We start from the raw sequence: 13062 nt of genomic DNA on the forward strand, positions 1-13062 counted from the left end.
TTTTCCAATTTCTTCCAGACAGAGCCCCAGTATGATTTGGTGTGCAGCATGTCAGTGTGTCTGCACCAGGGAGCAAATTCATGGCTGGGGCAGGCAGGGTTTTGAAGGTAATTTGCTGCTTCTGAAATCAAGTGTCTCTGTACCAAACACTTGGTCCACAATGGAGCAAGGGTTCAAAATGTGACAACCAGAATAGACAGGCTCTTAAAAAAAATAAAAAAAAAAAAGGAAAAGCCTGTCCCCATACAAATGCATTCCAGAGAGAACAATAAAAAGGTTATGCAGAATGTGTCTAGTGCTTTAACACATACTCGCTTTATCACAAGGATGTTCTCTGAAAACAAGACAGTATTACTGTGAAGCCAAAATTACATTGGCCATTTTAGAGGAACTGCTGCTGGAATTCCCCTTCATGGCGCAATCTCATGGTTGCTTAGCATATAGTGTCCTCACCTTCTCTTCTGAACACTGATGCATTTCCAAAGCTGCTTCAACAAGAATTGGATCAAAACCCTTCTCACAAAGCTGTCCATGTGCAAACAGGTAATCCAAAACCTGTGGAGAACGAGGAAAAGAAACTAAGTTTGCAGAGTGGCATTTTCAGTGTAGAGCTGTACACCATCTCTGTACATGCACAGGGGCTAAGCATTATGCTACCCAAGGCTTCACTAGGGACTGAAACAAAGTTCTTCCTAGTAGGGCTGAGAAGCTCTTTGCACGACAGCTTGTTCAGAGAAAGTGAATGAGCCTTGCTGTCTTTTTATGCCCTCCTACCAGCTCTGAACTTCACTTTCCACTTGAGTCAAAACAATTCTGCTCCTGATCACGGAGCAGAAGGCAGAAGTTAACAGTGCTTTGACACCACAAGTCTTTGCAATGATACTGTAGGTCCCACAGTTAAGGTAAGTCAACTTTTGACTCAGCTTCCTCTTCGACATCTCCAAGAGCTAATGCAGTCTGGAAGTGGGCAGCCTTTTAAAAAAATCAACTCAGTATACCACTGAGTGAGCTGTAAATCCCAGCTCTCACACACAAACTGTTAGCAAATTTCTTATCTATTCTCAGCTTTGAGAGGTATGGATAAGGGTTAGATGGGTAAGAGAAAGGTAATGCTAAGTACATAGGAGAACACAATCTGAAAACGCAGCAGGAATTAAAACTGCCCTCCAAAGGCACATGCCTTCCATTTAGTACTGCAGTTCATTTATTTCAGTGCACTGTTTAAGCAGATTCACAATTAGTGGACAAGCAGAGCAGCTCCACTGTTCCAAGCAAAATTTGCCTGGGACAAAAATTACTGGGACACTACTCCTTCCCCAGGCTATCTGTGAAGTCCAGCAAGGGGATGCTCTGCACAAAGCACAGCAAACATGGGGTCAGTGTGGAAAGTCCAGCCACATTCTTCCTGTTTTAAAACACATTTTTATTTGAAGCTGATTCAAGACCCAGAGCCACGCTTCACTCTGCAGCACTGTATATTCTGACCTGGTTTTAGCAAGCGTTTGAGGCAACACACAGGGCAGGAAGCACCACAGTCATAGCACAAAAAGTCAGTCACTGGTGCCTTGCCAGAGCCTTTCGTGACTGTAGTAAGCCTGCAGGGGCCAATCCCTCTAGAGAAGGAGAGGGCAGCACAGTAACTGCTTGAGCTCAGAACAAAGGAAGCTGCCTAGTTTTTAATCAAACAGCACTGAGCAAGGGGTAGAACCATGCTAAATATCCTCAGTGCCATCTTTTGTGGTTCTTGAGAAGACCAAGTACCTCTCCCAGCTTCATGTGGAGCCGAGGGCCTGTCCCAGCCTCAGACAGCTGGGATGCAGCACCTGAAGTGTGGCTGCCTTAAGCAGTATCTCAGCAGAAACTTATGCAGATGATTTTGGGGTTTATTGGGGGGGGGCCCTCAGTGCCAGGCGACTCAACTTCTCCAGAGGTTAATACCACAGTAGCTACAAGCTGCAACCCAGTGTTAGAGCCCAAGATTTCCCCCCTCCCCATTTTACAAACCCAAGGTCCAGTTCCTCAGCAGAATCAGCATCTGACAGAGGGCCCCTTGCCTGTTCCACAGGCTCTCACCTGGTCTATGTTCTGTCCTTTCTTCTTCATGGCTTTCAGGACATTCTCAGGCGAGTACCCCATGTTGACGACTGTCTCTACACACTGCCTTTCACTGGCAGAGAGGGCTTGCTGTAGCTCAGGAGTGGGGCCACCTGTCCGTTTTGTGCAGCTGGTGTTATTGGGCACTTTAGAGACTGGAAAATTTTGATGCGTTACCTGGCCGGGGGGGGGGGGGGGAGGGGGGGGGGAAACAAACCCAAAACACAGGATCAGGTGATGGTAATCTTCTACATCCCAGTGTCCCTACCTATTTACAGCTAGCACAGAACTAGGATACCCCACATCATCTGCAGCCTAAGTCATTTTAGTAAATAGTTAACTGAAGAGGCTTTCTAGACCGTCATTAGGAAGTTACTCACTGTTAGGGTGAAACCAAGCAGTGTGTATAGGCTGACTCCCACCATACTCTGTCCACCCTCAAAATCACCTCAAACAACCCAGATTCCTTACAGTACACCCCCTCCTACTGTTGGGGCTGAATCCTTCAATACCATGCCCAACATTTGCAAGAGCCACTTACAATACAGGCAAGCCCTGTACCTCAGAGAGAGCATGGAGATTGCTTCCTTCACCCCAGCAAGTTTACTAGTCACCCATGCCTTTTTGAACCCAAAGAAAGACTACTTTAGGAAGCACTTCAGGAGCATTTTAGAAATATCATGCAGTGCAAGCACACAGGCGTTTGAGAACTTACCACAGGGATTTCCGTTTCCTTGTAGTCTGAGTGTACCTGTTGGACAAGACATGAATACTATGATGAACATTATGCATCAATAAGCAGAGTTTGTTACAGCTTGGGGAGAAAGGTTTTATGGAGGAAGAGCTGGGACTAGAAGTCTGCCATACTAGGGAGACTTGCGCTGTGGTCAACCTCCCACGTCTTCGAGATGCAGAAGCTGTGCAGTCGTGCGTAGTTACAGAATACCTGTCATAAGGATCCTTTCTTTTCTTAGCACTCTACAAATGGATTATACTCCAAGGAGAATGTTTTTCCTCCCCATAATAACTGTAAATGTGTTTATTCTGTCACTGTGAAAGCTACAGATTCATACAGCTCTGTAACACACTGACTCCTGTTCTGTTCTTGACTCAGTGGTATACTACCTAAATGACAGTAATCAATTTTGAAGTCATTACCTAGAGATTTCTTTTGACTTTGATTATGAGAAGGGGTAGGAGAAACTTATGTGCCCATTGTGCCTTGTCTACTCTCAAAGTTTTGCATTTCATATGCTATACACAAGCAATGTGACATGTTGGCTAAGAACAGCATGTGATTTTTAACCATCCTCTCAGCACTTTGTCCCACACCCAGTACATCCCAATGAGACCAGGTAACATCATCTATCTTTGACAGTAAAGCTTTATAATTTCCCTCAGTAAACCTTTCACTGGGTTGAAAGTGACCTATTCTTCTTCCAGCTCTGAGCTCATTCTAAACCCAGCTTCTTCCACAGCTATTTCAAAAAGCACCCTGGGTCTGTATCAACCTCAGCCCAGTACTAAGGACTACAACAGCCATGGGCTGCATTCAGCCTGCACTAACAGACATTTGGCTTGGGCAAAAACTTGGGGGGAGCTTAGAGGAGCCACCTCACAGTGCAGTTCCTCATTTCACTCATATCAAACACAGGCTCTTAAATGACTTACTGGCTAAGATTTCCAATTTAATTTTTATTAGTTCCCTGTCACTTCAGTCAGCCTCAAACTCTCTCATTCCTGCCCTCCACCCAGGGAGGACAGGAAGGAGAATAAGCGACATGGAACAGGCCCACTCTGGGGAGTTCCAGCCATCAACAGCCCAGAGGTGGCCCATTTCCATAGTGGATCTAGTTCAGCCTCCAATGTCCTGTCTGCTCCCATCAAACTCCAAAATAGCCCGGCAAGGAATCCTACCTGTGTCAGGGCTGTGCATCTGTTCCATTTTTGCAGAACCAGTCTGAGAGGGCAGAACCAAACAGCTGCTTTATACTACTCTTCTGCCCAAGTTAATAGCAGGTTGCATTTATAGTGCAGTTAGGAGGACCACACTCCAAACAATATACTCAAGCATTAAAAGCTCCCTGAAGGTTGACAGCCTAACCTATGCCAGAGCAATTCTTAACTTTAGTATTTACAAACGCTATTTAGTTCATTACTACTATTTGCTACTAGCCCCTGTAGGGCTTTCATGCCCAAGTCTCCCTGCTTATAACTGTACTAGCACATCTAATAAAACATATCTCCCAGAAAAATCTTACTTCCCCCAAATACAAACTTGTCAGCTGGTTTAATTTCCCCATAAAGATAGGCAGAGATTTTCAGTGGGCTTGCAACATTAAAAGCTATACCAAATGCTGAATCAAAACATGGTTTGCCATAACAAAATCTGCACGTTTCAGTTCAACCATTTAAAAGTCTTCCTGTGTTTTAAGCAGAAGTAGGAAAATCTACAAGAAATCATTTTGACTCAAACGCCTCAGAGTTTATTGCCTCTCTTTATATAGATTAAGCCAACACGGATTGAAAGAAGCAGACAAGCTTTCAAGCAGAAGGGCTTTTTTTTGGCCCAAACGAAAAAAGAGAGGCCTCAAAAAAAAAACCCCTATAGATGTTATCAGAGTTGTTCTTCTATTAAAGGTTTGGCAAATTTGTTCATCTGGGAAAAGGGAGGAGTTTTTGTTCTGCATTTCCACCCATTTCCACCTACAGGCTAAGAATGTCTCTCCTAGGAGACAAAGTCTGAGAAGTCACTTGTAGTCCGATGGCCTGGTTACCCAAGAAGCTCTCCTCGTGGCTGATGAGGAGTTCAAACCAGTTCGTGCAAATCCCCTACAGACTCTTTTGCCAGAGCAAGAAGCACCAAGATATGGGACACACTGAAATAGGTGTCTAGACCACCGAAATCAGGTGGTTATCAGTTTGTCTGAATGGAGGATGCTCTGTTCTCTCCGTACTTCATACACGAGCCAGGAGTGCCATCAGCAGGCTGGTTCACCACGCACACCACACGAATACAGTAGCATATACATAATGTCAGGCATGCCCCAGCTGCCCATTACCCGAGATCTACAGATAAAATACACCACACACAAAAAATCAGCTAACCAGCTCTGTTTAATTTCAACCTGTTGGTCATTTCCACTACTCATTTCTCTGCCAATTTTGTAAGAAGCAAACCAGTGAGGTTCAAAGAAAGAAAGAAAGGAAAAAAAATATTTGGACCTCAGCAGGGATCCAGAAACCAAAGCTTGGGGGGTGGTGGTGGTGGTAGGGGGAATAAAAAACAAACTCAAAGGGGAGAAGACAACTCAGAACACAACCTGTGCAGCATTAGGTAAACCAAAATTCTAAAAGTTTCTTATTTGTATCCCAAACACCCTACCTCCAATTCACTGAAAGCATAAGATTAGAAAGCAACTCCAAACCCACGCTCCAAACTCCAAAACAAGTTTGTGGTCGTGGTGAGAAAAAAAAAAAAAAAAATATCACCCTAGAATATACAGGGACGTAATTGTCTGAGGCTTTCTAAAAAAGGCCAGGCTTATTCTTGTATAGCCTTGAACAAAAAGGATGCCTGACCTTTCTACTCAAGGAAGCTGCAAGGATCCCTCTGAAATCCTTCTATACCATTTTCAGACTCTGAAGATTTTTGTTTCAAGAAATTGGAGTAAATGCAAATACAGTAACTCAGCTGTCATTTTTCCAGCCACTGGGACCATACTGTGGAAATATAAAATGAGTGTATTCTGAAGTCCTGGAAATTAAACAGAAGGAAATAGAGCTAGTTCTATCAGCATACCCATCTAGGTTGTGCTACGCCAAACAAAAACAATTAAAATTTACTTCTAGTAAATCCCACCAATCAGGTGGTTTTCTTAGTGTTTAGTCTATTTATTGATTTTTTTTTTTTAGTTTATTGGTTTGCATCTTCCCTCAGAGCATCCTAGAAAATACATCTCCTTTTTGATCTTTAACAGGTTTTAATCTAGCAGAGATTTAAATAGCCGGTGTGAGAGTTTGACCATCTTAAGGCCAACTATCTAGTTTTAAATATTTTACAGTCATCCCCAGAGACATGGGGTACTTTGAGGTTTTACCTCCGAGCTATATATGATGATACAATCATTTCTCAAACCTGTGTTTCGTAATAGTGAGCAGTTGCTCAATATGTTGCTACTTCTGCCAGAAGTTTACTATATTAAATGCTTGTTTTAGTGATCAATAAATAGCTATTCTGCTGTGCTAAGGCATAGACTAATTGCCAAAAAATTGTAGCTCTCAATTAATAATGCATTTACTAAAGCCTGAAACGAGGCTAAAGAACCACGGGAGTGAAGCACTGTCACTTGCTTTACAGCACACGGTGTCATGCAAAAACCTACAGCATGCCAGTAGGACCACAGCACCACTGATGCACTGCTTTTGTTGGCCAGAAGAAGCCTTCTGCTTTCTCAGATTTCAGAGCCATCTAGAAGATCTGCAGTTTCCATTAGTTTTCATGAGTATTGGTGCCCAAAGCTTAGGTTCTTTGGAGGAGGAAAAAAAAAAGGTCTGCAAGTTTCCTCAAATCTAGACTCTCATCCACAAAGAAACGACAGCCACTGTGAAGTTAAATGCCTCCAAAATAACTTCAGAACTTGCTATGAGCTTGAGGAAACTGTGTTACGCTCCTGTCTCAGAGCTATATGGAAATGAATTATTTTAGTAATCTGAGATGATCCTCAAGACTGCTTTTGGCATCCACAGAGCAATCCTTTCATGCTCCCTCACAAGGAGGAGGTCTAGTATCAGATTCAGACCAGCATTATTCTTTTGCTTTTCAAGGCTATTTTTAAAAAAGATCTGGGGCAAGAAAAAGAACAATCCTTTTACTGCAGATCAACTGCTAGCACTATTTTCTTAGCTGAAAGCAGCACAGCACAACTGTGACAGCTTTTCATCTATTATTGCTTCTATTCCTTGGAAAGGCTGCAGTTCTCATCACTTCCAGCAGTTAAAAAAGTGAACCCAAAAACACATCTAGAAGAGCTCCTTTGCATCATCCATTTCCTGCACTTAAACTCAAAACCTAGAAGCTTTGAACCTTAGAAGTTGTTATCTCAGTTGACCAAGACAGAATGCAAGACTGTGCAAAGGAGTCTTACCACTCTTAACTCAAAGGTGTGCAACCATGAACAACCACCAGCTTGCCAAGAGCTGGGGAGGAAGAAGGGAAGACTAAAAAAACCCCATGCCTGTACTGGTCTAAAAATAGCAAATTTGAGGGGATGAAAAAACCTGCAAAGGAATAGTCTGCAGATCACAACTCTCAGTACAAAGACTGATCAGTTTACCACTTAAATGAAGAGGCACTGTGGCACCTAATCTGTCCTGCCTACACACTCATTAACAAAACTAAAAACAAAGCCACAAGACATTTTAGAAGCAACATTTGCCTCCACACATCCCCCCAGCCAATCCAATTCTAACCAGTCGCGTGTTTACCGATGTCGCTGTGCTTTGAGATGATGATTCTTCTTCTGTACAAACTGTTGACACAGCCAGGGAAGGCAGCCTGGATGAAGAGGATAATGCTGATGTCTCCATGCCACTGTCCTCATTTAGAGCAGAAAGACCAACCATATGATGTCCATTCAGTTCACTAGCTTTACTCTGAGCACAGGTCTGCAAAGAGCTCAGAAAAGTGCCGTTGCGGAGACAGGTAGTGCTGTGGAAAGTGCTCGTGAGCTTTGATGATTTTTGATCACTCTCATCGGAGTCAAGTTTAGGAAAGGATAAGGATTTGATATTGCTCACTGAAGTGATAGGGGACAGGGACACTTTGGAAGACAAAGACATCTTTTCACAGTTTCCCAACTGCGGTAAAGTGATAAAGCCATTGGGTTTGTGAAGGGGCTTGAAGTCCAGCGTGGCCCTTTCTATGGATGCCAGAACTTCTTGATCTTGTAACACAGACTCGGGCCCTCCTTTGGGCAAACTACTATCTAACAGCTGGGCAACAATTGGCCCAGTAGTACCAACGTGAATTTCAAGAATGTTTTTTAATTCCTCCTTATCATCGATAGTTTTTAATTCCAGTTTGTCGAAAGGGTCTTCTTCACATTCAAAATCAGCTGGGTTGAAGTCTGCTTTTGGACAAGGTGGACTAAGAACCTTTTGCTTCACTGCACTGCTGTTGGCTGGTGTGGGAGTAAGAATATTGTTGTGCTGCAGACTAGCAAGGATAGGGTTAATAGGAGGAGGCATGGCCTCAGGACAAGGTCCCTCTGAGAACCCCATTTTATTGCTGTCCTCTGAAGCTTCTTTTGAGCTTGCTATCACTTCTTTTGCCTTTCGTTCCGCTTCTCTCTGGGCAGCTTGAATTTTTTTGATATCTTCAGCCCATGCAATTGTTTTATTTTCCAGTGAGAAGTCATACTGACAAAGGAAAAAAAAAAAAAAGAAGATAAATTTTAAGGATCATAGCCACTATTTCCAACAGCAACATATATAACAAGGAATAACAGCTATATGAGTTACCGGTTGTTAGTCTGGACAGGCATCTTTCCCCCTGCCCTGCCCCAGCATCTCTTTTAACCTACGGACTAGCAGAACTAGCAGACATCAGAATTGCTTCATTTTGTCTCTAGCAGACAAACCTAGGTATAACTCAGAGCAGTATGCCATGTTTTGCCTCCTTCCTACATCTAGTTTTGCTTTAAAGCTACCGATTGTCACAAAAACAGCTTCAAAACATCCACTTCCACAGACAACAGATGCAGTGAGTGGAAATCAAGCGTATTACTAGATAGACAGTCTAACCCTGATCTTTGGCACCACTGAACTACCCACTGTCCACAGGTTCCACGAGTCATTCAAGCATACAGCGGAGTAATTTTTACATCCAAAAACCAGCATGGAATTACTCAATTCCCATTCAAAGACACCTAAAGGACTTCACATTACCGTTTTACACCCATTGGTTGAAGATGTATCAGCATTCTTATGCCAATACCAATCACTAATATGATGACTACCTGCAGTAGCTGATTTTGCCACTGTTACTAGCATCGGCGTCCCACAAGCTTTTCTCATTTTTAACACCAGCTCCTTCAAGGTCAGATTAGCACAGAAAGAAATTTATATAAGCTACCCACTATCGCTTTGCTGGCCAAGAGTTGACAGTGGCCTGTTTGAGAGAGGACAAAATTCTGAACAAATTGTATCTATTTAAAGCTTTAACAACTTATGAAGAATGAACAGCCTTAGTACCCTTTAAATAACCACAGTTTGTTCAGAGAACATAGCCTACAAGCTAAGCTCAGGATGTAACCTATCTATGACTCTCAACAATTTCAAGTGCAACTCCCTTGCCAGGATAACGTCACATAATCAAAACAGGAGTGCTCTTGCCACGAGGCTGACAGGTAATTGAAATTCCCAGCTCTAGAGAGGAACTAGCCAGCAGTTTGCTAAGCATGTGACAGGCTTCTATGAGACCCCGCAGATTTGTCATCTCAGCTGTATACTAAGCATTTTCCCATCCCTGGCTCCAAGACTCTGAGAAATGGAATATATACTTCATCAGCAAGATGATTTTGAAACACAGCAGCGAGACACTACTCATTACACACTCCTTGCTACCTAAAGAGCTATCATAGGGGTGTGCGCATGTAAATAGAGAGTGCTTTAGTCAATTTGGCTTCCCTGCGCTGTTTTTTGTTTCTGTTACTACAGCTGTAAAAAAGTCACATCATACTGTGGGAGGCAGAGTCTACGTAGTCACAACATTATATAAGACATTGCAGTCTGATTGGGCATACTATATTTGAGCCTTGTTAGCTTAGCAAGGAAAAGGAGAGATAGTACAATTATTGAAGCTAGCAAAAGGACATGAGCTCCCCCTTTAGCACTCCTATACTAGCTTAACTACATGGAAATATGTGTATCAGGATAATCAGTCAGGCAATGAATTAATGGTTATAATGAAAAAAGCCACGATCTAGGGAATTTCAGAGAGTCAGCTCTTCAGTGGACAAGCTGCAGGGCAGAACAAAGCAGAACAGCTTACAGACATCTGTCATAGCTGATGTGAAAACTACTGTCAGTTAGGACTGACCAAGGAGGATCATAGATCCAAATGAAAAACGCAGGTCAATTTTCCCAACGGCAGCCAGCATTTGGATATTATATTTAAGAGTTATGCTTAAGCAATTGATTTTATGCTACCAGAAGTTCAGAGGAACAGATCCATATTCCTGGAAGACCTAGGAGCAACTTAATATGCTGTATCAGCTTTGCTATAGGCTGGACAAGAACTCCCATTCAGAATTGCACAGAACTCAAGAACTGGAAATTTATTCTTCATCCCTTTAGAAGGGGAATCCATAAAATATTGTCATAAAAACATAGTATCTGTTACTCTCAAACAAGATTTTGCAAGCATGCCATTGCATGGGTATTTGAGTTTTTACAGTTTCTCTTCAAAAAAATGCTACTTACATTTAGGAATGTCAGGGGTAACATTTAGACCTGTAACTGCTGCACATAAATATTGTGCTTCTTTAAGTAGATACACTAAAATAAGTGCTACTGCACATTGCAAAGTGATAAAATTATGATAAACTACATAAAAAGTTTGTGGTTTATCTTTCTACGCATTCTAGCAGATCTATACATTCTAGCAGATTCTGCAACTTTTCTCTGGCATAACAACTGGCACTACAGCACAGTCAATACTAACTTCTGACTATACATGCAAAACTAAAGTTCTTGCAACTTACAGCATCACATGTTGGCAACAGAGTGGGGGAAGAAGAGAGCAGAAAGGCAAAAAACTTACCTGGGCTTCTCTGACAAGCTGAGGAGAATCAGGCAGGCAGAAACCAATGGGTAATCCAACCTTAGCTGGGGTTTTGAATTTGTCTCCTATCTTAAACGGGACATCATCAAGATAACTGAAAGGCCCTACGATCAAAAGCAGAAGTTACATCAGAAACTTGTTTAATGAATTCAATTGAGACTCACATTTCTGTAGGAGCTATTCTATCTGTGCAAACCTAGCTGTCCCAGGTGACTAAATAAAGAGGAAGTTGCTTGATCAGAAACACATTGAATACATTTGGACTTTGTTGCCTCAGTTTTTTAATATATTTTAGTCCATAACTACATTTCGACAACCAACCAAATATGGAACAGATCTGCAAGTTAATAACCCCAACATTAGCTTCCCTTGTGACAAGACTATGCCTACACAACCGAAATTAAAGCTCTCCTGAACACTGCATTATGTCATGTCTCTACAACAAGATCATTTTGTGATATTCAAAATAGGCCTAAAAACAACCCAGCTCTAGAGCAGCTAAGAAACTAAAATCTATCCTCTTCCCACAAGTGGGAAATAATGCTTGGTCAAAAGTGGTCACAAGAGCAAAGCAGCCCAAAGCCTGGAAGCACCACTTTAATCAAAACGCAGTGAAACAGCTTTGGACTATTTAACTTGGCAATTCAGATTTCTGAAGGAAAAAAAAAAATCTATCTTAACCAGCTATCTTGTTTGTGACCGCTCCGATGAGCGGCCAGAGACTTACTTCATGGTCTTCTATCTGTCCTTTGTATCTACCACTTCCATGTGGTATATTATGAAGTGTTCTAAGACAGAAACTATTTCTTCAGACATCCTGCAACCTCACAAGGCAGACTCACCAAGAATTTAAGTACCTCCAATAAGCCAGGCTATAGGCTTGTTTTCCCCTGAGCATCTACAAAAAAGCATTAGAAAGCCCTCCATACAAATACCCCTCTGTTTCGAGTTTAACTCGAAAGGGTCTCTTGGGTCACCGGTCAAAGCTTTCACAATTACAGTCAAGCTTTTGATTGTGTACACAACAGTTTGAAGTGTTCTTCAAGTACTTGCTTGCTACTTTGCTTTCAGTGTTACAGATCCAACAAGACATCAGTGGCAACGTCTTAGATGTTGTTCAGTGAGTAACCTCTTGCTCAGTGAGCTGTGATTGTCATTTTTATCTGACCCATTTTCATACTTAGACAACAGTTTAAGTACTAGCTGTGTTCTTTTACTGTTGACTCATCTACAATAACACAGCCACAAGCTCTAAGAGGAAGAACAGCTTTCAAAAACAGGAACATCTTATTAGTTTGGAGTTACACTCACACATTGTCATCAGTTGAGCTCATTGGCAACCAGCACCACTACTGCAACACAACATCCAACAAACTGTATTTGAGCTGGCAATTTAAGAGTACTTGGATAATTTCAAGGTGTATACTTATGCAGAAATAGTGAATGCGTCAACCTTTGCACTGGCACATCACAGATGACCAGATCTGACTGCTTTGAGGAGTCCAGCTTGACTGCTGTTCCTGTACCCTGCTTAGTCCCACTGACAGTAGCCCTGATGTAACCAGGACTGTCAAAGGACATGAGTGAAACAGGATCACCTCTCCCCACCAGTTTCAAAAGACAGCCTAAAGGGCTCAGTAAACAAAAATACTAGACCTACTGATATGAGGAGGAAAGTGGTACCACCTCCCCTTACACAGCTTTCTTGTTTGCCTGAGGTAGACACTAACCACAGAGGGTACGTGCACACACTGTGGTATTTACATACCAACACCGAGTTTGTTTTGGTACAGTAAAAAAGAAAAAGCACAGAACATCTGGACTAGATGGGCTGAAATGATAGCTGTCAGTTTAACCTCAGCACATAGACTAAGGAAGAGACTTCAGTTTCTTCCCAGGAAAATGATTTTCTGATAATGACTACTACTATAACCTTGTCTCAAAGATAAGTCTGCTACAAAAGCAGCAAGCACATTTTAAGAGACAGACCAAGTGTCTCAGGGCATTAGACGGTAAAAAGCTTTCCTGAAGTGAGTAACGCTGATGCACATAGTATCCAGTTCCAGCCTAACCAGAAAAGTACTAGTCTAGTTAAAATTAAAATCTGATCCAGAAAGCAATGA

At 42.2% G+C, this 13062-nt stretch overlaps 1 protein-coding gene across 2 annotated transcripts in view; it reads right to left on the minus strand.

Annotated features, from left to right (window-relative positions):
- LOC135324941 (ubiquitin-associated protein 1-like) overlaps nucleotides 1-13062 on the minus strand; it is a 35526-nt gene that overhangs the window by 2097 nt on the left and 20367 nt on the right. For both annotated transcript variants that reach the window (XM_064502077.1, XM_064502078.1), the window contains exons 3-7: nucleotides 10919-11043; nucleotides 7582-8514; nucleotides 2810-2845; nucleotides 2074-2271; nucleotides 454-555 (exon numbers count right to left, since the gene is read on the minus strand). In XM_064502077.1, coding sequence (XP_064358147.1) covers nucleotides 454-555; nucleotides 2074-2271; nucleotides 2810-2845; nucleotides 7582-8514; nucleotides 10919-11043 — 1394 coding nt within the window. The remainder of the gene's footprint in view (nucleotides 1-453; nucleotides 556-2073; nucleotides 2272-2809; nucleotides 2846-7581; nucleotides 8515-10918; nucleotides 11044-13062) is intronic.

Source organism: Dromaius novaehollandiae, chromosome Z (genome assembly GCF_036370855.1).
Source record: "Dromaius novaehollandiae isolate bDroNov1 chromosome Z, bDroNov1.hap1, whole genome shotgun sequence".
Classification (NCBI taxonomy): domain Eukaryota; kingdom Metazoa; phylum Chordata; class Aves; order Casuariiformes; family Dromaiidae; genus Dromaius; species Dromaius novaehollandiae.